This window comes from Bombina bombina, chromosome 6 (assembly GCF_027579735.1).
Source record: "Bombina bombina isolate aBomBom1 chromosome 6, aBomBom1.pri, whole genome shotgun sequence".
NCBI lineage: Eukaryota > Metazoa > Chordata > Amphibia > Anura > Bombinatoridae > Bombina > Bombina bombina.
In genome coordinates, this window is record NC_069504.1 from 1,045,461,168 (window position 1) to 1,045,486,362 (window position 25,195).

Genomic DNA, 25,195 nt, shown 5'->3' on the forward strand with positions numbered 1-25,195 from the left:
AAAAATAAACAGACTAGAATTCTGTCTGAAATCTTTAGTAGCATCAACATAATATTTCAATGCTCTAACAACATCCAAAGAATGTAAAGATCTTTCAGTAGCATTTTTGGATTAGGACACAAGGAGGGAACGACAATTTCCCTATTAAAGGGACACTGAATCCATTTTTTTTCTTTCATGATTCAGATAGAGCATGCAATTTTAAGCAGCTTTTTAATTTAATTCTATGATCAATTTTTTTTCGTTCTCTTGCTATCTTTATTTGAAAAAAGAAGTCATCTAAGCTTTTTTTTGGTTTAGAACTCTGGACAGCACTTTTTTATTGGTGGATCGAATTGATCCACCAATCAGCAAGGACAATCCAGGTTGTTCACCAAAATGGTCCGGCATCTAAACTTACATTCTTGCATTCCAAATAAAGATACTAGAGAATGAAGAACATTTGATAATAGGAGTAAATTAGAAAGTTGATTAAAATGTCATGCTATATCTGAATCACAAAAGAAAAAAATTGGGTTCAGTGTCCCTTTAATGTTGTGTGAGGTAACAACTTTAGGTAAAAATTTAAATGTAGCCCGTAAAATAGCTTTATCTTGATGGAAAAAGCATATAAGGAGACTCATAAAAGAGAGCGGACAATTTGGAAATTCTTTTAGCAGAAAAGAACGCCAAAAGAACAACACTTTCCATGAAAGTAGTTTAATGTCCAATTCATGCATAGACTCAAAAGGAGGAGCCTGTACAACTTCTAATACTATGTTTAGACTCCAAGGAGATAATAACTGGTTTAATCCTGGGGGGCGGAGCTGGCCGTCTGAGTAATGGCTGCACTTAAAGTGAGCTCTAGAGGATAGCCCCAGAGTTTTGCCTTAAAATACAGGTAAACGACCTGCAATTGCTACCAAAACGGAGATGTATACCTCCCAAAGCAGGACCAACACTTTCCACCAGTGCTAGCACTCCAAAAACGTCCGGAATCGCACACCCGTGACCTATCGACCAGAACTCTACAAAGGAGAAGGGAATTTGCACCTCTCACCATTCTACTGAGAAAAAACAACATCTCCTACAGATGGGATTTCCCTTGTCAAGTACAGCTCACATGGGAAGACCAGAGGAAATTTTTTTCAGGCCCTGGAGACATAGAAGAATTCTGCAAGAAGCTGAACCTGCACCCTCCAAACAGCACAACCCATCAACCTCTTCATCCAGTCAGAAGGACATATCCTTTCACACAGCTCCCAGACCTCAGAGAACAACATGGCAAACGGCAGAGTCTAAAGGACAGAAAAAACAAGCTACTTCTAATACAGAAAATGGGTGAGATCAAACCTTTTTCCTTGTCCTGTTTTTTTCCTTTCACTCCTAACGAGACTCTCAATAGTCAGGGTTCATAAACCATATGTACCCCTTGATTAATTCCTTTGATGGCGTGTAATTATCTTTTAGCTATTGTGTCTTCAATGATCATATCAATGGCAACAATGGCAGACTCTGGGGCTCCATTTTTAGCCCCCTATTGAAAACCCAAAAGCAGAATTGTTTTATGATTATGTTGACAACTGAATATGAAACACCCTTCTCCACAGTTGAGAGAAGGGCCTACATGTTAGCCCACCATTGTTTAAAAACTGTTATGTTTAGGGGGCGTGTCCAAGCAGCGTTCATGGTAGGACGCACATCCTGAGAGCTCCAAGCAGAAGCCTTAACAATCCGCCGATTGTTACTATTACACGGCAAGACTAGACATAGACTACATAAAGGACTCACAATACTGCTAATTGTGACCCATATTAACTTTCTTAGCTGTGCATATGACGCTGGAGACCCAGTTTGGAATATAAAGGCCTAAGGCGGCGGCCTATTACTAGGCATCCACCTCCCCCCGGGAAGAGCCGGGTTATCAGTGCTGCTAGGTAAACTGGCTTACTGAACCTCTTCAAAACCCATCCTTAAACAATCATCAAGCTACATTATCGCTCTATATAACTAAAAAGCGCTAAAACCCCTGTAGTGAAGGAGAGGCATCTTTATTCAGCGGAGTGACATAAACATGGCGGAAGGGAGATGTATGATGCGACATGAGGAACTGTTTGCGCAACTTGAACTTTCAATGCACAGACTTCTGGAGAGAGCACCGTACGATCACTTGCTAAAGTGCTTAAGCCCTGAACATGAAGCTTCAGCATATTCTAAGGACTCACAGGAAAGAAAGGCGGACCAGAAATCCGGACCTGACAACGCTAATCACAAAGTGGGGGATCCGCATAATCTGAGGAGTGATCTACTAGCCTCTGATACGCAGAGGGGTGCTTACGCAGCGGATCTACACCCGGGACCACAAGAGCTCTTTTCTCTTGGCAGACAGCAAACAACGGAGTCGGCAGCACTGGCACTAATGGCCCAACCCACAAAGATGAAGATAAGGAGCCGTGCACTGGGTAATACCTGGACTGAAACACTGAGGAAAAAGAAGACATCGGTACATGTTGTACTAGCACAGACGTTTGGGGGGGCCCACCCGAACGTGCAGCGACCAAAGCTGGTCAAGCATCTCACTTATTACCACAGCTGGGATGATCTCCATAGAACCAGCGTTATATCAAGCAAGTCTCAGGTCAGCTCTATGCATCACAGCCTCTGTTCACACGGCGGCGATCATACCTCGAAGAGAGGAGTGGGGTAACTTGCAGAGGCAACTCTCTGACAGTGCGCAGCTGACTTTGACCCCAGGGACGACAATAGCCTTCATCTAATGCTACGTAAAACGGACTCTGGTAACCTAGCAATGGTAGTGCCTAATTTCATACTGTGAGATGTTAATTTGTTGAGATATATCTCTAAGTTAATCAACCACTTTTTATTTATGTTCCATTTCATAATGTGATTAGTTGAACTGTTGGAAGTTTATCCCTAAGTTAGGCGAACTTAAGATCATTCTTGCTCAAAGCATTGCAGAGTTGCATAGTAGAAAAATTGACTCACTGCTACCATCTCTTATATTCCACATAAATCGCACTTATTTTATAATAGGCTTCTTCTCTTGCTTATATTTGATTCAGTTTTCATGTTTATAAGCCCAATATTGTCTGAGCAAGCATGTACAATGTTCCTTACTATACTAAAACTGTCAAATTTAAATTGTTTGTCTCCCTTGCCTATAACTCCCTCCCTCACCTCTATATATTCCCAATATTGATTAATAGTATATCTGTCATAGGCCTAATAGAGGTCTATATAGCTAGAAAATTGGGATCAAAGTATCATACCAAGATTGTTTTATTAAAATTGTTTGTTTCCCTTGCCCCTTGCCCTCCCCCTCACTTCCATATATTCCCAATACTGTTCATATGTATATCTATCACAGGCCCAAGGGGAGTCTATATAATTAGAAAATTGAGATACGTTCCCTATTCTAAGAATGTTTTATCCAATTTGTTTGTTTTCCTTACCCCTAGTTCTCCCCCTCACCGCTATATCTTCCCAATTTTGACCATATATATATCTGTCATAGACCCAAGAGTGGTCTGCATATTGAGAAAATTGGGAACAATTAAGGCATACACTGCAATTAACAGGTGTCTTCAAGTGTTGATTTGACTGATCATAAGCATGCCTTTCACCGTTAAACAGTTTGTACAATAGACTATTGTGATTAAGCTTTATATTGTATCAGCTTCGATGTACTATGTGCACATTTAACTTATGCCGTGTATGTTTTGTCTATCAAAATAAAGCTCTTTTGAAAACTAAAAACTGTTATGTTTAAAAATGTTTTGTTCACAAATGTTTTATTTATATTGTTACTATTCCATGTACTGTTCTTAAGGATGACACCTAGACATTATTGTACTTATCAATGCTTAGCACAAATAGAGACCTCTCTCACACTCTCATAAACACAAACACTTTGACTACGCAAAATAGAGATAAATTGTTTACCATTATAACCATTAACGCCAAAGGCCTAAACTCCCCTTTTAAGAGGTTGAAAGCATACAATGACCTCAATCATAAAAATGGCAATATCTTGTTCCTGCAAGAAAATTTTAAACAGGGCAAAGAACCCAAATACTTCTCATCCAACTAGCCCAACCACTTCCACAGCAGCAATCATAAAAAGAAAACCAATTTAGTGCATATACTCTTCCACAAATCAACCCCATGTGAACCCCTTTACAAGGAACAAGATAGAGAAGGCAGATACTTAGGCCTATTCGGCCTCCTATATGGGAAACCAATAACATTAGTTAATATTTATGCCCCAAACACAAATCAAGCATCCTTTTTTCAACGCACGACCAACTCCATACTTAAAAGGACATAATACTCATATGCTAAATCACTTGAAACTGATGCAGTATAACTGTAAAAAGCTGACAGGAAAATATCACCTGAGCATCTCTATGTAAAAAAAGAAGATATTTTACCTCACAATCTCCTCAGCTCAGCAGAGTAAGTTCTGTGTAAAAAGTTATACTTCACCTGCTCCCAGCTGCAGGTAAAAAATAAATAAATGAAGAAACAGCAGCCAATCGGCATCAGCAGTGCTGAGGTCATGAACTCTTTTACTGTGATCTCATGAGATTTCACTTAACTATCATGAGATTTCACTGTAAACTTCCCTAATCTGAATAGGGAAATAACATGAGAGTGCACAAGGCTCATCCTTTCAGCTGTCCCAGGACAGACATACTAATATGCTGCTTAGCTACTGTGGCTACTGAGGAACTTTTGAGGTAAAATATCTTTCTTTTTTACATAGAGATGTTCAGGTGATATTTTCTGGTCAGCTTTTTACAGCTATGTTGCATCACTTTCAAGTGTTTAAACATTTGGGTATTATGGCCCTTTAAGTATTTAAAGAGACACTAGTGCTTGCAGGAGACTTTAACCTCCCTCTGAACCCTATCATAGATAGCACTAATCCACACTTAAAGCTCCCTAACAACATGTTACATACTGTCTGGAATAACCTTTCATTGCTAACTCTCCATGACACATAGAGACATATTTACCCCCATAAACAAGACTACACATTTTTTTTCAAACCCAAATAAATCCTACTCTAGAATTGACTACATAATGGCAGATAATCTTTCCCTACTAAATCTTAGATTCTCACATATTATCCCTATTAGTTGGTCGGATCACTCAGCAGTTCTTTCACCTGGCCTTCCATACCACTACGCCCATTTCAATGGAGGTTAGACGAAACTCTACTATCAGACCCTTTAATCAGAATAGATATAGACCGCGCACAAGAGTATTTCACTTTTAACATTTCAGAAGACACAACACCTATCACTACTTGGGAAGTCCACAAATGTGTTAGAAGGGGTATCCTGATGAAACATAAAGCCATAAAAAACAAACAAGCAAGACAAAAATATCTCACACTGACTCAGACAATAGCAAATCTAGACTACACCCACAAGAGACACCCGACAGACTTGGTAACTAAAAACAAATTCGATCAAGCCAGATTGCAACTTAACGACTTCTTGGACATTGACTTCTTAGACATTAAATTGACTTCTTAGACATTAAAGCTCAAAATACTGCTTTCTTCCTACGCCAGAAATATCACATACAAGGTAATAAACCAGGTAGATTATTGGCGAGAGCCCTCAGGTGCAAAATTACTTCAACATATATACACTCACTGACAACTAACAACTCAACTTAAACAACAAATTCTCAAAAGATAGCCGAGTTCTGTCAGTACTATACAAAATTGTATAACCTATTTCCCAATCGCAACATAGAGAACCACAAAAAGAAATGCGATAAATACCTTAAACAGCTACAATTACCCTAAATCCACCCTGACCAACTCCAATCCTTAAGCCAACCTATCGCCCATCAAGAGCTAGAAGTAGCCATCAAATCACTCAAACAAGGGAAGAGCCCAGGACCAGACGGGTATAGTAATTTTTATTATAAACAATTCAAGCAACTCCTTTCACCACATCTCTTAAAATTATTCAATTTCATAGGCCCAGACCATCCATTCCCATTAAGCATGTTAGAAGCAAACATAACCGTCCTCCCTAAACCTGGCAAACCGACTGACCTACCCTCCAATTTTAGACCTATCTCCCTACTTAATGTTGACATAAAACTCTACTCCAAGATACTAGCCAACAGACTTAACGTCTCTCTCCCACATTTGATACACAATGACCAAACAGGTTTTGTACCACAAAGAGAAGTGAAGGATAATACGGTTAAAGCCATACATCTACTACAATACACTTCCCAACATAAAATACCAACACTATTAATTTCAACAGACGTTGAAAAGGCTTTCGACCGTTTAGACTGGACTTTCTTGACTTGTACCCTCCACAAATTCGGCCTACCACAGGAATTTATATCTAGAATCTCTGCCCTATATACTACACTCTCTGCCAAGATCAAAGTTAATGGCCTTCTGTCAAACCCCATCTCAATATGTAATGGAACCAGGCAGGGGTGCCCCCTTTCACTCCTTTTGTTTGTTCTCTCTATGGAAGTGCTTGCCACTATTCTACGCATCTCCCAACATGTTGAAGGCATTAAATTTAAAACTTCTGAATATAAGTTAGCGCTATTTGCGGATGACCTCATGACCCTCACAACCCCTCTAAGCTCTTCTGCAGCAGCACATTCCATCCTTACAACATACGGCTCCATGTCTAACTTCTCTATAAACTTAGAAAAATCTGATCTCCTCCCAGTTCATATAGCAAAAGAGGATCTAAAATCCCATTAATCCATAGCGCCATTTACGTTCAGATCCCACTCTCTTAAGTGTCTAGTTATCCATTTATCCCCTAACTTAGCGGATTTGATTAAACTAAATTATGAGTCACTTGCATCAAATATAACCTCAAATGTCGCGTAATGGGCCATCAAACCCATTTCATGGTTGGGAAGAATCAGCGTGGCTAAAATGACACTACTCCCTAAACTTTTGTACGTCTTACAGACCTTCCATATCCCTCTCCCAAACTTTATGACCCCAAAATTGCAATCAATAATCAACTCTTAAATTTGGAAATCTAATCAGCCGAGGATTGCCAAATCAACGCTATATAGAGACCCCCTTGTGGGAGGGCTGGGAGTCCCAAACCTTCATGAATATCAGAATGCTGTCTTCCTTTCTAGAATCATAGACTGGTGCTCATATGAGGAGCACCACCACAAGCAATGGGTCAAACTTGAACACGATCTCTCAAAATACCCACAGCTGGGGTCCTCATGCTGGACAGAAATTTGCCAAGTTAAAACAAATTATCCAGGAAACCCCATAATCTCAGAAACTTATAAGGTTTGGATGAACGTAGTTAAAACCCACCCTTATTTCTATACAATTCCTTCCCCACTTACACCCACATTACAAAACATACATTTTCAGCCAGGCTTCTCCTTTACTACTACCGGTATCAGAGATATACACCTCCTTCTGCCCACATATACACTAGTGGAAGAGGGCAGGCTACTAACTAAACAATCAATTAAGCACTTAGGAGACGGATTCTTCACACACCGGTTTAGATACCTACAACTAAATCATTTTCTTCAAACCACACAAAAATACAATTTAACAAGACAACAAACGCCATTTGAAAAACTATGTAGTTCTTCCTCGCCAATCCACCACACCATTTCACTGACTTATAAACTCCTGACCACACCTAGAGAGAAGGACTTATCGACCTATACTAAATCATGGGACAGAGACTTACCTTTTTTAATTCCACTCAATCTTCATCTCCATAAAAAAATCAGCACACTCAGCTAAACTGTTAGAGACTAATATCAAACTGCTAACAAGATTGTACCTCACAGACTTAAATAAATCTTCCCAAATTCCTCCAACCAATGTTGGAGACTTTGCTCATACAAGGGATCCCTGTTTCACATCTGGTGGGCATGTCCCAAAATTCAATCATTTTGGGCCTCAATCATACCATACATACAATGCCCTTTAGGAACTCCTATAGACACAGACCCAATAATTTTCCTATTTCTTAGATACCCCAAACTTAAATCAAAATTACACACTAAACTGTTACAAATCATGATAATTAGCGCTCACCAACTCATCCCACGAGTGTGGAAAAAAGAAATGGTCCCCACACTGCAAATGTGGATTCAGGAAACAAAAAACAACATCAAGCTAGAAAGAAAGCACTACCTGCTTTCAAACACACTTGACACATACGCAAACCTTATGTTCCTATGGGACTCAAGACCCACTTAGACACGTCAATTATCTATGCCTCAAGGTCCTTTACCCACCATTTCAATCAAGGGGTCGCCACATATCTACCAAAACAAGAACCACGGTCAACCGATCTGGGGAATTACTACCCCCTTCCCTCCTTCCACCTTCCACATAAATCCCACCAAAAAAAGGCCACTCCGTTTTTATAGATTTATGTAGGTCAAATCCAGCACTTATCATATAATGACTGTTACATGGAATTTATTAATATTGTTTATTGTTTATAATCTTGTTTGTTAAGAAAAGTAAAACATTAGAAATGGGGGATCAAATTAACACAATTCTGGATGCTGAAAATAACAGGGATCGCTGAGACGAATCCAAACTGATCACATATCAATATTTGTGTTACAGTGTACCCAGGATATTTACAAGGACCTAACCTCTCAAAAGAAGAAAAATCAAAGTTAACAATGACAAGCCCTTGTATTTTGTTTACAATATGTTCTTCTTATATCTGTACACTTGCTAACTTTGCTTAATAAAGCTTGATTTATTAAAAAAAAATAATAACTGGTTTAATCTGAATTAAAACCTGAGAAAAAAACAATGAACATCAAGAAGGTTAGAAATCATCTGAAATAATACAGAAAGAGAATAGATTTTTCTTTTCAACGTCACATAGTAGATGAGGTTGAAAAAGACCGAAGTCCATCTAATTCAACCTATACAAATCTAAAATATATACAAAAAGCTCCAGTTAAGCTTAAATAATCCCACTAAAAGGTGACCTATTTAATACTATCAATCATATCTATGAATTTTGTTTATAGACAGAAATGTATCCAAATAATTTTTAAATGTATCTAGGGTATTGGCATTCACTACCTACTTTGGTAATGAGTTCCACAATTTTATTGCTCTTACAGTGTAAAAACGTTTCCGTTGCAGGAGATAAAATCTCCTTTCCTCCAACCTTAAATTGGTCACAATTTTCTTGGAATAAACAGAGCTTCTGCCATCTCTGTATATGGGCCTTGAATATATTTATATAAAGTAATCATGTCACCTCTTAAGCGCCTTTTTTCTAAAGAAAACAGACCAAGTTTGGCTAGCCTCTCCTCATAGGTTAAATTCTCCAATCCCCTTATTAGCTTTGTGGCTCTTCTCTGAACTTTTTGTAGTTCTGCAATATATTTTTTTGCAATTAGTCCCCAGAACTGCACTCCATACTCAAGGTAAGGTCTTACCAGGGCTTTATATAGTGACAGAATTATGCTTTCCTCCCTTGAGTCAATGCCTCTTTTAATACATGCTAGTATCTTCTTAGCCTTTGAAGGTGCTGCCCTGCATTGTGCACCCATCTTTAGCTTGTTATCTATTACTACCCCCAAATCCCTTTACTCCTGTGTTTGGCTAAGTTTTGTCCCATTTAAATAATACATTGCCTGCTTATTTTTACTTCCAAAATGTAGAACCTTGCATTTTCCCGTATTAAATCTAATTTTCCATTTACCTTATCAACCATGTACTGGCAGATAAAGTTTTATCTAAACCATTCTGCAAAAACTGAAGAATTCTAAAAGAATGCCAAGAGTAATCATGGTTGATACACTATGAGATATAAGTTTTCTAAACTTTGTGATAATTTTTTTCTAGAAACAGGCTTGCAAGCCTGAATCGTATTAATCACAGAGTCAGAGAATCCTCTATGACTTAGAACTAAGCGTTCAATTTCAATGACATCAAGTGTAGAGCCTTTAGATCTGGATGGAAGAAGGGACCTTGAGACAGAAGGTCTAGCCTTACAGGAAGAGGCCATGGCGGGCAACTGGATATTTGGACCTGGAACTCATACCAAATCCTGTGCTATTATGATTACAAATGACTTATTTTTTTATTTTGGTAATCACTATGGAGAGCAGGATCAGAGGGGGGGGGGCAAATATATAAGCAGGCTGAAAAGACCAGGGAACTGCTAGAACATCCAACACCTCTGCTTGGGGATCACTGGACCTTGCAAGGTACCTGGGAAGTTTGTTAATCAAATGAGAAGCCATCAGATCTATTTGTAGTAGGCCCCAGTGTTTTACAATCAGAACACATCTTGGTGGAGAGACCACTCTCCTGGATGTAGGGGCTGACGACTGAGGTAGTCTGCTTCCCAGTTGTCGACACCTGGAATGTGAATCGCAGTTATGAGGCAGGAATTGGTTTCAGCCCAAGAGTGGATTTCAGATACTGTTACCATGGCTAGGGAACTACAATTTCCCGATAGATTATTGACATAAGCTACGGCTGTAATATTGTCTGTCTCAAAACGGAGATAAGGCTCCCTTTTCAATAGAGGCCAAGCCTGAAGGGCACTGAAGAATGCACAGAGTTCCCAAACATTGATTGGTAACCTCGCCTCCCGAGAATTCCAAACTATCTGTGCTGTCAGGGACCCCCAAACAGCTCCCAAACCTGAAAGAATTGCATCTGTGCTGATCACAGACTAGGTAGGATGAGCAAAAGAAGCCCCCTAAAAAATAGACTAGTGATTCAGTCACCAAGTCAGAGATAGGTGCATGTTGGAATCTAAGAATATCTGTTGGGATATATAATTATAATTTGTACCACTGGCGCAGCATACAAATCTGAAGAGGTCTCATATGAAATTGAGCAAATGGAATTGCGTCTGAAGCTGCAATCATGAGGCCTAGTACTTCTATACACATAGCCATTGAATGGAATGAGAGAGACTGAAGGTTCAGACTAGCTGATATCAATTTTCGATCATCTGGGGTTGTCATTTTCCTTGTTCAGAGGAGAACTGCCTGGTATTTCGGGGCTGGACTGACCATGTCGGCCGGATCAGACTGATATACTACAGGAAAGTTTTCCTCTGTGAAAAGCACAATTGGGCAGAAAGAAGCTTACTCCCAGGTGGCAACCGGGCCATAGAACAAGCTATTGATGTTACTGTTCGTTCCTGGCAGACTGCTTCACTTTCTGTTTTGCATATGTAAATATGACCCAGGGGATAGTCACCCTAAGGGTGATGGGGGAAACCAGACGAGGACTCCTTGCCCAATGTGCTTAGAGGGATATGGCTGCACCTCACTGACGAGGCCCAAAGGAGGCCGAAACGATCGTCTGGGGTTGTCATTTTTCTTTGTTCAGAGGAGAACTGCCTGGTATTTCAGTGCTGGACTGACCATGTCGGCCGGATAAGACTGATATACTACAGGAAAATTTTCCTCTGTGAAAAGCACAATTGTAGAAGCTACTCCCAGGTGGCAACTGGGCCAGACTGCTTCTCTTTCTGTTCTGATATCAATTTTATTTGTATCTTTCCTGTCAATGAAAAAAACAAATTTTAAAGATAGCAAGAGAATGAAGAAAATTGATAATAGGAGTAAATTAGAAAGTTGCTTAAAATTGCATGCTCTATCTGAATCATGAAAGAAAAAAATTGAGTTCAGTGTCCCTTTAAAAGGGAAAGGTAAAAAATGAATAGTGCAAATGCGCATTTCAATTTAAAATAGAAACATTTTTGCAATATACTTCCATTAGCAAAAATGTTACTAATAAAAGTTATTACTGTTTTTCTTTGACATATGCACATATCCTTTCAGGGCCCATGTTCCGATATTCACTGCACCTTCTCAGAAAGTTACCAGTGGATTGCATGACACAGATTACGTCTTCAGGAGCAATCAGAGCATGCATGGTGTTTGAATACTGGTGCCCTCAAAGGATATGTGCGTATGGCACAGAAAAACAGTAATAACTTTTATTAGAAGCATTTTTGCTAATGGAAGTATATTTAAAAAATGCTTCTATTTCAAATTGAAATGCACCTATGCACATTTCAATTTTGGCCTATCTATCCCTTTAAGCATGAAATAAAAAATATGTATATGTCTGTGATTGGATAATAACTGTCACATGATACAGGTAACCAGGAAATCAAAGAAAACTGAAATTTAGCCAAAAAATAAATAAAAATATGACTGAATACTGAAATTCAGAGTAAGTGTTATTGTGTTGTCTTTTTGTTATGCATCGTTTAGTTATGCAGTTTTTTAATCTTTTATGGTCCTTTAATATAAACACGTTTAATTTCTTTCCCTTCTTTTTCCTATCACTCTTCCCTTAGGGCATATTTTGGCCTTGGCCAACTAGGCCTGTGACTATTTTAGGATTTTAAGAAGGGTGGCAGCAAGTTTTGAAGAACAGCTAGGTTCCATGATGCCTTTCAGCTCTCATGCTCTCCAAGGAGATAAAAATGTTTTAGAACTAGTTTAAAGGTGACTTACATAGGGAGATAATAACTTTTGCATGTTTTACTCTGTGTCAGGAATGATTGAATAATTAACTTCTTGTATGAGAAAAATATAAGTAAAAATAGGTGGGTAAGCAGACTTCTCTTTGCTTAGGGCAGCACTAAACCTTAAAGGGACACTGAACCCAAATTTTTTTCTTTCGTGATTCAGATAGAGCATGAAATTTTAAGCAACTTTCTAATTTACTCCTATTATCAAATTTTCTTCATTCATTTGGTATCTTTATATGAAATGCAAGAATGTAAGTTTAGATGCCGTCCCATTTTTGGTGAACAACCTGGGTTGTTCTTGCTGGTTGGTGGATAAATTTATCCCCACCAATAAAAAAGTGCTGTCTAGAGGTCTGAACCCCAAAAAAAATCTTAGATGCATTCTTTTTCAAATTTAGATAGCAAGAGAACGAAGAAAAATTGATTATAGGAGTAAATTAGAAAGTTGCTTAACATTGCACGCCCTTTCTGAATCACGAAAGAAAATTTTTGGGTTCAGTGTCCCTTTAATATGTCCCATCTCCTCCCACTTACATGTTAAATTCTCTGTTTCTTAGTCCTCTTTTTAAACATTTCCCTTTCTTTTTTGTCACATGTAACGGTCTCTATCACTTATTATTTTATTGGTTTCACCTTTTTCTTTCTGTCTCTATCTCATCGTGCTCTGCATTGTGTCTATATCCCCATGACAGTAACTGGATGTCTTTTATTAGGATGGATTCTCAAACAAATGTTTTTATCTTTTGTCACTCTTTGTTTTCTTTCATTCTTTTCTCATTATCCCCAACTGCCCTGAAGCTGACTCCTTTATTCTTCATGTTTATCTTAGTTATGTTCCTTGGCTGCAGAACTGTGACAAATGTCACAAACAGTACCAAACTGATTATAGACAGAATTCTACAGTTTAATTCTGACGAACCACAGAATTCCAGAATCATCAAGCATGCAAATACCTATTTAAATAAGCTCTGTTTACATTGTTTTCCACTATAATCGTAGACCGGCATTTCCTGAAATCCCTGGTGTCTCATTTTGTGTTAATAAATGGATCTATAAGAAATGTGCTGTGGTAAAAGATTCTTTATGTGCAAAAGGATCTAAAGGGAAGAAAAAACAGAGGCTTTGGCTGCACAGACTAGATGATCAGTTTTAATATTTTGTGAGAGGATAGTACAATTCTGGATAAGAGGTTTGTATTCAATGTTTGGCTGTGAATTCAGTATTTTTAGGGAGGTTATGGATGTGGAATAGTAGACCATAATCTTGGTTAGTATCAAAGGTGCAGGTGGCACTGGAAGGGGGCGCCATTATCTACTGTTTATCCCTTAAATTTTCTCTTTAAATTCTCTTTTCTCCTTGCTCTGTTTCTATTCTAAGATATGGAGAGTCCACAACGTCATTCCAATTACTAGTGGAAATATCACTCCTGACCAGCAGGAGGAGGCAAAGAGCACCCCAGCAAAGCTGTTAAGTGTCACTCCCCTACCCATAATCCCCAGTCATTCTCTTTGTCTCTGTCAATGGAGGTGAAGTTTGGTGTCTGAAGAAATTAATTCTTTTTTCTGGTACTTTTCCCTGAAAGCAAGGATTTGGGTTTAGCTGAGTCCACGTCAATCTCTTCAGTAGAGTAATGGTGGCTTTTAAGCAGTTAGGAAGTTGTGAGGTAGTCCTTGCTTTGTTTCCTAACACATTGCTGCCCATGGTACAGAAAGCCAGAGTTGGTTACTCTGTTCTTTCTTTTTCTACAGGTCTCTGTAAGGAGTATGTGTCCCTTCGGAAAGCTAGACAGCAGGTAAGTGCTTTTGTTTTCTAGGTGTTGGAGACTTGCACTTTAGAAGAATATGTCACATTCAGTAGATGGGGACATTTTCAAAATCCTTTATACAGGATTGGCAGTGGGCAGGCACATTATGTATGTTGAGACTAGGGGCTAATCTTCCCTTTATTGGGACATTGTTCCTCTTTGGGCTAATTTTGTTGAAACACTTTATTAGTATGTGTGTGGCTTATGTTTTACACAGGGATTTATGTATAAACCTACAATTTGGCAGTTGGTTTTCTTTGCTTGCTTAGCTAGAACAGGCTAACTGACAAACTGCTTGAGTTTGAACCAGCTGCAGCTACTTGCATCTTATGTTGTAGGCAGAGGGAAACGCGCGCCTTTAACTCGCTGCATAGTTTCCTCTCTCTGCTGGTCATGTGACTTCTCTCTGCCTTCGGATATTCACGGAACTGAGCTGCGTCATTGAATTTCAGTCTCTTCAGTGTCGATCTACTAAATAATGATGATGTAGGGGGCCCGATTGGTTTATTATTTTAAAGAATTTTTGCATAACGTTAAGCGGCTGTGGCATTAAAAATTCTTAAAATGAGAGTGTATTTAAAATTTTTCTACAATTTAGGGATTTTTTTATTTAGTATTATTTGACATGGAGCAAGACTCTAACTGGTTGTTATGCCTTGAGGCACAAATTGTTTTGCCCATGCAATTCCGTGCTGCATGCTTAGCTAGAACACTTCAATTTAAAGATAAATTGTTGCCCTCTGAGCCCAATGTCTCTCAGGATGATGCTGTTCAGGCAATGCCACAGCTTTCTCCTCTAACGTCCCAAGCCTCTATGGCGTTACAGTGCCCTGCAGTTCCTCTCAGCCTCCTGGAGGAGTTTATTTGCCTGCAGATTTTGCTGCACAGGTATCTTCTGCTGTATCTGCAGCATTATCTGCTTTTCTTATGTTGGGGATACGCAAGAGGAAAATTAAACATTTTTCATATAGTAAGGTACCTGTCCCATCTGCTGCTACGCAGGTTGCCCTCCCTCATAAGTCTGATGAGGAGGATACGTTGGTAGCCTCTGAGGGTGAAATCTCAGATTCCTTATAATATATATAATATATACTATATATAATATATATTATAATTCCTTCATCTGATACTAAAGAACCAAACTTCAGATTTAAGCTTGAACACCTTTGTGTACTGTTAAAGGAGGTATTTGCTACTTTGGACGACTCCGATACTTCTGTCGTTGTCAACCCTAAGAAGTCTAGTAAACTTAATAAATACTATGATGTTCCTTCCTCAGTGGAAGTGTTTCCTGTTCCAGACTGTGTGACGGAGATTATTTCACAGAAATGGGAGAAGCCATGGATGCCTTTCTCCCGTCTTTAAAAAGATGTCCCCTGTTGCTGAAACCATTAAAGATTCATGGCGCACGGTGCCTGAAGTAGAAGGGGCTATTTCTACTTTGGCAAAGAGAACTACGATCCCTATAGAGGATAGCTGCTCCTTTAAGGATCCAATGGACAAAAAAGCTGGAGGCTTATTTGAAAAAGGTGTATGCTCATCAAGGTCTTCAATGGCAACCTGCAGTTTGTATTGCCACAGTAGCAAGTGCGGCATCTTATTGGTGCGACGCCTTGTCTGAATCAGTTTTAGTAGAAACTCCATTGGAGGAGATCCAAGTTAGGATTAAGGCTTTCAAACTAGCTAATTCCTTTATTTCTGATGCTAACATGCAAGTTGTTAGGCTGGGAGCCAAGATGTCTGGCTTCACTGTCTGAGCCCGTAGGGCTTTGTGGCTAAAATCGTGGTCAGCTGATAACTCCAAGTACAAGCTTCTGGCACTTTCTTACAATCTTGTTTGGACCTGGTCTGACAGAAATAATTTCTGATATTACGGGTAGAAAAGGGTCTTTTCTACCACAAGACAAGAAGAACAGACCTAAAGGATGTCAAAGTAATTTTTCGTTCCTTTTCAAAGGTCAAAAGTCTTCCTCTCCCTCTTCCAAGCAGGAACAGTCCAAGTTTTCTGTGAAGCCCAATCAATCTTGGAATAAGGGGAAGCAATCAAAGAAACCCTCAGCTGAGTCTAAATCAGCATGAAGGGTCGGTCCCCGACCCGGGATCGGTGCGGGGGCAGACTTTCCCTGTTTTGTCAAGCGTGGATACGAGATGTACCAGATCCTTGGGCTGTGGACATAGGGTATCTCAGGGTAACAAAATAGAATTCAAAACTTTCCCTCCCGGGGGCAGATTCCACCTCTCAAGATTATCTGCAGACCAGGTAAAAAGAGAGGCATTCTTGAAATGCATTCACGACCTTTTCCTCCCTGGGATTGATTGTTCCAGTAAGGGAACAGGGTATAGGATTTTATTCAAATCTGTTCATGGTTCCCCAAAAAGAGGGAACTTTTCGACCCATTTTAGACCTAAAGTGTCTCAACAAGTTTCTCAGGGTACTGTCCTTCAAAATAGAAACCATTCGTTCCATTCTTCCTTTGGTTCAAGAGGGTCAGTTCATGTCAACCATAGACCTGAAGGATGCGTATCTTCATGTTCCCATCCACAGGGATCATCACAAGTTCCTGAGATTGGCTTTTATAGACAAACACTTTCAGTTTGTAGCTCTTTCCCTTGGCCATGACACAGCTCCCAGAATTTTCTCAAAGGTTCTGGGGGCTCTCTTGGCAGTGATCAGGTCTCGGAATTGCAGTGGCGCCCTATCTGGACGACATATTGGTTCAGGCGCCATCTTTTCAACAAGTAAACTCTCATAGAGAGATCTTGTTGTCTTTTCTATGTTCCCACGGATAGAAAGTGCATCTGGAGAAGAGTTCCCTTGTTCCAGCTACAAGGGTGATTTTCTTAGGAACCATAATAGATTCCCTATCTATGAAAATGTTTCTGATAGAGGTCAGAAAATCCAAGATTCTATTCTCTTGCTTCGCTCTTCAGTCTACTGTTCGGCCATCAGTAGCTCAATGTATGGAGGTAATTGGTCTGATGGTCACTTCCATGGACATCATTCCCTTTCGCTTGATTCCATTTGAGAGCTCTGCAGTTATGCATGCTCAGACAATGGAACGGAGACCATTCGTATCTGTTTCAGAGGATAGATCTAGACCAGTTGACAAGAGACTCTCTCCCGTGGTGGCTTGCTCAGGAGCATTTGTCTCAGGGCATATGCTTCCGGAGACCTTCCTGGGTGATAGTGACCATGGATGCCAGCCTGCTAGGCTGGGGAGCAGTCTGGGACTTGTTAAAGGCTCAGGGACTATGGATTCTGGAGGAGTCTGCTCTTCCAATAAACATCTTGGAGTTGAGAGCGATTTACAATGCTCTGATGGCTTGGCCTCAATTGTCCTTAGCCCGGTTTATCAGGTTCCAGTCGGACATCACCACCTCAGTGGCTTACATCAACCATCAGGGAGGAACTCAGAGTTCCTTAGCCACGAAGGAGGTGGCTCAGATTATTCAGTCGGTGGAAGCTCACAATTGTTTATCTGCCATTCACATTCCAGGAGTGGACAACTGGGAAGTGAATTTCCTAAGTAGACAGACATTTCTTCCTGGGGAGTGGGCTCACCACCCGGAGGTGTTCTCCAGGTTAACCCTCAAGTAAGGGGTGCCAGAGTTGGATCTGATGGCGTCTCGGCAGAACGCCAAGCTTCCAAAGTACGGTTTAAGGTCAAGAGATCCTCTGGCGGTTCCTTGGATTTTTAATCTAGCATACCTGTTTCCTCCATTTGCGCTCCTTCCACGAGTCATTACTCATATCAAACAGGAGAGAGCGTTGGTAATTCTATTAGCTCCTGCATGGCCTCGCAGGATCTGGTATGCAGACCTAGTAAAGATGTCATCTCTGCCACCTTGGGTCCATTCCTCCAATCCATCCAAATCTTGTTTCTCTAAAGCTGACTGCTGGGAGATTGAACGCTTAGTTCTGGCTAAGGGTGGGTTTTCTGAGTCAGTCATTGAGACCATGCTACAGGCTTGCAAGCCTGTTACTCATAAAATTTACCATACGGTATGGCGTAAATACCTTTATTGGTGTGAATCCAAAGGCTACTCTTGGAGTAGGGAAATGATTCCTAGGATTTTGTCTTTTCTCCGGAAGGTCTGGAGAAAGGGTTGTCAGTCAGTTCTCTGAAAGGTCAGATTTCTGCTTTATCTATTAATCTTTTTTTGTCAGGCCCTGGTCAGAATAAGGCCTGTGTTTAAATCTGTTGCTCCTCCTTGGAGCCTTAACCTTGTTCTTAAAGTTTTGCAGCAGGCTCCGTTTGAGCCAATGCATTCTATAGATATTAAGTTGTTATCTTGGAAGGTTTTGTTTCTTTTTTTTTTTTGTTTTGTTTTTTTGTTTTTTTTAAATTGCATGTCTATATCATGGATTATAATACAAGTTAGATAATAATTTGCATGACATGTAAGTGCAGAAAAAAAATCACATTAATACTGGGAAGATAATATAAATAGAAGAACATTAATATACTCTTTATCCCCAGATAGAGTCATGCCATAAAAGAACAACAAGTATTAGCTATATATGTAAATAGAGAAAAGAAAATTCAACCTCATATTTTCTATTATAGAGCATCCCCATTAGAGTATGTTACAGTAAAAACCTAACACATGCCCCTATAGGAATATAGAGGCCACTCTTGGACCTCCTGAAATATAAATATGTCGTAGTAGGGGGTATTGGGGGTAATGGAGAACAAGACAAATGGGCCACTCATGGACCCAGGATGTAATTGTAAAGGTAGATGATCAACACATACATATATTGAGTTACTAAGGCAAGCACCAGTTATAATTGATTCTTATGTAGGGATAGCGCCTAGGTATATTTTCTCCTTGCCTATTATTAAGTTACAGAAGAGGCTACCTGGGGGGACAGGTGTAGGTCTATTGGGAATCTACAAGTCCTAAATCACAAAAGGCTAGGCAAGTATTGTTTTACTAACCAGGCTTATGGGTAAGATGCCATTGCAATCACGTGAAAAAGAGAGAAAAAACAAACAAACTGGTATCTATGCAAAGTAATATGTTTAGATCCTCATCTGTCTAGGGTTCTGGCTAGGAATATTTGATGAATGGAATAATATTAGGGCTAAAAGAAAGAGAAAGAAGAGAAAAAAAAATAAAAAAAAAATGTGAACACACATGTAGGAGAGATTAAATATACATGGTAGATTAAATATGAGTTAGTTACTGCATGACTTATTACAAAGAGGTTAATACAGATCTCACAATATATCCTTGTATACTTACATGTAAGAGTGTACTCTCATTGAAATATATTCTTTAACCAAAAGCAGGGGGAGTGTTAATAAAGACAGCTAACTGACATTGGGCTTTGCCCCTATTCTGTAACACCAGCTGTTATGCAAACTGAGAACTGGATGCTGTCTGACTTATTAGGGAGGAGTTGGTATTAGGGACATAACGGAAGCTGATATGCTGACAATCAGGTGCATACTATCCCATAGACATTAATTCTACCTCAAGGCAGGGGAAGCATTAATAAAGAAAGATTGAGCCTCCATTCTAAGACAATACAATAGGTCTACTAAATGTCAGAGCAATAACCTCCATTTCACTAACATAACATCCTACTGGCCATTAATGCTGTAAAGTCAATCATACCAGAGTATAAATGTCTGTGCACAAACAGTCCATATCTCAGGGAGACAGCGCTCCCCTTCTTTTCCCTCATGTGTGTCCAACATAATAAGAGGCTTGTGACGGTATGGGATCATACCTGGAAGCCTCCAGGGTCAAAAGTCCGGCAGCTGCAAAGTGTGCCTACAGAGTCCAAAGGCTGGAGGAAAGTTCCCCTACAGGTGTTCAATACTACCCATTCTCTCTGTCTCTCTCTTTCTAAGGCAAGGCAATGATGTACGGCAGACGGTTTCATCATTATGACCATGTTCCAGGCCTCTGCAATAGTGCTCAGCTCGCAGCAAGCGGGTGTCGTCCTGGGCAGTTTCAAATCCCCCTCTGTCACCTTCCGACCGCCAGGCTTCTGATATCTTCCGCTGACACTTATCATGGTGTGAGAGGTAAGCTCTTTCCAGGCTTGGGGATGCAACTTTTACTGCATTACTGGTTACTTTTATTGTGACGGTTGCGGTGAGTTGCTGCCCGAAGGCTTGTGGGTGTATCCCGCTCGTGGCTGGGACGCCATCAGGGTAGTCATCCACTGCTGGAGGAATCTTTGCAGGTGGGCTCAAATGTTTTGCTGTCTCATCCGGAGCCTGGATCTGGGGTGTTGGGCTTGACAGGTTCAAAATTGGCTCTTGGAGGTTAGATTTTTTTGTAGTTTTCTCTGCAGAGTCTCTTAGTGTCTCCTGGCGGTGCCCCACTTGTCTAGCCAGTACGCAAATGCTCTCCCATTCAGCATCCCAAGCCTGCTGTATCTGTACGTGATGATCGTGCAACAGTCTTGTCACCACTGCCAGTAACATTTCTGAGCCCAGCGCCATCTTTAGTGGGTACGTGCTTATCAAGGTTTTGTTTCTTCTTGCTATCTCTTCTGCTTGGAGAGTTTCGTAACTCTCGGCTTTGAAGTGTGATTCACCTTATCTTTCATGCAGATAAGGTGGTTCATCATACTAAATTGGGTTTTCTTCAGAAAGTGGTTTCGGATGGAAATATTAATCAGGAAATTGTTGTTCCTTCTCTCTGTTCCAATCCTTCTTCTCATAAGGAACATCTGTTGCACAACTTAAATGTTGTGCATGCTCTAAAATTCTACCTTCAGGCGACTAAGGATTTTCGCCAGTCTTCTGCCCTGTTTGTTTGTTTCTCAGGAAAGCGTAAGGGTCAGAAGGCTACCGCTACTTCTCTTTTCCTCTGGTTGAGAAGTATAATTCGTTTTGCTTATGAGACTGTTGGTCAGCAGCCTCCTAAGAGAATTACAGTTCACTCCACTGATACTTTTTGCCTCGGCTGAGGCCTCTTTTGGGAAAAAAGGTTCTTCAAGCGGTGGTGCCTTGTGTTTAGGTCTGCCTGTCTTGTTCTCCCTCCCTATTCATTCTGTGTCCTCAAGCTTGGGTATTGGTTCCCACTAGTAATTGGAATGATGTTGTGGACTCTCCATATCTTAGGAAAGAAAACAAAATTTATGCTTACCTGATAAATTTCTTTCTTTCCGGGTATATGGAGAGTCCACAACCCCCACCCTTAATTAAGAGTTATTTTTTTACTAAACCTCAGACACCTCTACACCTTTGTGTTATTCCTTTTTCCATTTCCTTTCGGTCAAATGACTGGGGATTATGGGTAGGGAAGTGACACTTAACAGCTTTGCTGGGTGCTCTTTGCCTCCTCCTGCTGGCCAGGAGTGATATTCCCAGTGGTAATTGGAATGACGTCGTGGACTCTCCATATCTGGAAAGAAAGACATTTATCAGGTAAGCATACATTTTCTTTATTCAGCACTCTACATTTAAAAAATGAGCTACTTTGCAAATCCACACAACTGTCCCCTTTAAAGTTTAATGAGGCAACAGTAATGAATAGAAGTGCATAGCAACCCCACAGTACCCTTAAAACTACCACTAGCTGTAGGGCTCTGAGGTTCCATTACTTCATCTGAAGCCCTAAAAGTATTGCATGGATGACTTAAAAGGGACATGACACCCACATTTTTTATTTCATGATTCAGAAAAAGTATGCAATTTTTAATAACTTTCAAAATAACTTCCATTATCTAATTTGCTTCATTCTCTTGATATCTGTTGCCGAAAAGCATATCTAGATAGGCTCAGTAGCTGCTTATTTGTGGCTGCACATAGATGCCTTGTGTTATTGGTTCACCCATGTGTATTGCTATTTTGTCAACAAAGGATACCTAAAGAACAAAGCAAATTAGATAATAGAAATAAATTGGAATTATGTTTAAAATTGTATCTGAATCATGAAAGAAAAAATTGGGGTTTTATGTCCCTTTTAATACAAGAAAAACTGCACAGTAGTAAGTCAAGAAACATCTTCAGTGAGTTTTCTTAGGGAGACCCTTTTCAAGTTTAATAAACTGACGCTTTATACTAACAGAATACCTGGACACTATTCTCTTACATGATTGACATCTAAGTGCATATATCAGTATCCGTGTGTTATGTAAGATGTAAATAACTATTTATATTTAGTGATAATCAATTTTCTTATATGCAAAGTTAAAGGAACATAAAACTCAAAATTAAACTTTCATGATTTAGATTCAGCTTTTAAATTTATTTCTAAATTAAAATTTACTTTGTTCTTTTGGTATTCTTTGTTAAAAAACATACATTGAACCTCAACATAGCATATACAGGACTGGAGTACCCTGTATACAAAACAGTACATTATACAGAGTCAAAGAGTGCATTGTATGTATATTTAGACTTGTGGGTCTTCAGCAGAGCGTGGGAATAACTTCTGTAGAAATATTTTCGGCTGCTGAACCTAAATATTTGTAGAATCTGAACTACCCTTAGCTGATGTTATCGCAGAATGTCAGTATAATCTGTCATGTCAGTGATTGCTTTACTATTATTATTTATGAGAAAACAGATACATAGAATAATGAAATCATTTTGCATATTACAGAGCTGTCAAGTCACTATAAGACAGTGTGGCACACTATATTGAGTATGTTCTCCAGACTACACAATGAATAACCATTTTCTAACTATGAAAAGAGAGTCCTATATGTAATATTGTGGTGTTCTGTTGTGTGATCACTAATAACAGCTCTACATATAATACAAATCTGGGGTTCATTTCCATTAACTACTAATACAATTTCTACTATATACTAATTTATATATTCAAGCATCAAATTATTAAAATGGTTTATGATATAAGAATGGATATTGTACTTCCACTGTGTAAAACCTCTCGAAATTAATAAATATTGGTTGAGAAAAAAAAAGAAGAAAAAAAAAAAAAAAAAGAATGGATATTGTAAATTTTAATGCTTGAAAAATGAATATTGATATAAACATAATCTTCTGCCAGAGCATCGCCTACAATTAAAAGCAGGTTGTATATTACAATTAGATGCCTTTATAGGATGTCATCAAACCTAGCAGCACTAGTATTATGTAATTGCAGGTTGGAAGAAGAAGAAAAAAAAAGCAAATACAGTTTTTTCAGAAATCATGTTCAGACCAAACTGCATCACCTCTAATGCTAAATCATTACCCAAGCTCAGTCTTTTGCCCCCTCCCTGCTTTTTTTCTAGTTATGGGAATGTGATTTTGTTAAACTTACAGGAGGGGCTAAAGGAGAGAGGAGATCTATCACTAGAAGACATAAAAAAAAGACAGGGTAAATTATGCCAGAGGATGACAGAAGAAAAGCAACCAGCCACAGAATTGAAAAGAGCGGAGGGAGGGAGGGATAGTATAGGAATCACTGCAGAGCAGGGGGAGGGAGCAGAGGAAGGAATCCCCAGAATAACAGAGAGAGGGAACAATACAAGGAACCAGGAGGATTACAGCGGGAGAGGAAAAAAGATAGCAGAAGTGAGGCAGATAGAAGAGGGTACTGAGGGGGGAAAGGGGAGAAAAAATACAATATAGATTTAGTCTGAGGAGAGGGGAAGACACAGGTAAGGTTAGCAAGGAAAGGTGAAAAGGCAAAAGAGTGCAGAGGGCATTGTCTGTGGCAACCTGTACTATGAGTTGCCAGAAGTATCCTGGGGTGTCAAGGGGAGATGTAGGGATGAGGGATCCCCCTGGTCTGGAGCAGCGTATAAAAGGGACAGCTATTCTGCACCAGCAGAGACGTTTGAAACAAGCCACGCAGTTTGTGCACAAGGACTCTGCAGATCTGTTGCCTCTGGATCAGCTCCGGAGATTGGGAACAACCAGTAAAGACCTGGTGAGAAAATGGGGAAGAAATGGGAAACAGACAATATGTCACAGGAGCACAGTGTGAGGTTAAAACGGGGGGGGGGGGGGGGGGGGGATGTAAAATATACAAACTAAAGTAAAAAAAATCTACCACTGTACTGTGATATTATTTATAAGCATTTTAACTCAAGTCTTCAAGTGTTGCCAACAGGTCAGATATTAACATGAGAACAGGAGGCTCAGTCACAGCAAACGAGCTACTGATCAGCCAACGTAGATACATAAAATCTGGCCCATTCATACTTGAGAACAGGAGTTGAGAAAAACAGATTAATAATATGCAGCTAAAGCACATATCTTTGGGAGAGAATAATGAATATCATAATGGTTCCCAGTGACTGGGTCTATCTCTTGAGGGTAACAGTGCCAAGAAATACAAGGATTGCTAGAGGGTCATATGATTAGGGTAATTAGTTAAATTAGCTTTAAAAAGGTGATGAGGGACCAGTATGGGATTCACATTTCCACAAGAGAAGAACATGTCGCTAATATGTTTGCTTGTGGTTGTGACTACAGCAACCACACAGTGTAATACAGAGACGAATCCTTGGAAGCAGTGTTGACAAGGAGCCCAACAGCTTGGCACAACCTTCTGACCTGGAAGATGAGGGTAAGCAACTACAACACCAAACAAACAAGGAGATAGTGTATCCCCACCTGTGTGATAACAGATCGGATCCACCTCACCTATGTGATGAGGGATCACAAATCATCTGCTTGAATGACGAGAGACCAAAACCACCACATCCATGTGAAGAGACTTTGGGTGGATGGAAGGAAAACATACTGCTTATCCCATGTAAGGTGAGATACATTTATGATAATAAACTAGTAGCTAAACACACCACTAGATAACACAAAACAGCAGCATCATAGAACAGTCATCTCACCTTTCAAATACATTATCTAAACAAAATACCTGTCCTGTTTGCCAGTAAGGGTCAACAAGCCAATATAGTTATTATTATAGA

General features: G+C 39.7%; 1 protein-coding gene across 2 annotated transcripts in view; it reads left to right on the forward strand.

Annotated features, from left to right (window-relative positions):
• Positions 1 to 25,195, forward strand: part of NRIP2 (nuclear receptor interacting protein 2) — a 111,339-nt gene that overhangs the window by 56,852 nt on the left and 29,292 nt on the right. Inside the window, exons 1-2 of one of the 2 annotated variants that reach the window (XM_053718812.1) lie at positions 23,677 to 24,192; positions 24,741 to 25,028. In XM_053718812.1, coding sequence (XP_053574787.1) covers positions 23,989 to 24,192; positions 24,741 to 25,028 — 492 coding nt within the window. In that variant the 5' untranslated portion in view covers positions 23,677 to 23,988. Of the gene's footprint in view, positions 1 to 23,676; positions 24,193 to 24,740; positions 25,029 to 25,195 lie in introns of those variants that run through there. The other variant, XM_053718813.1, reaches the window with a different exon arrangement.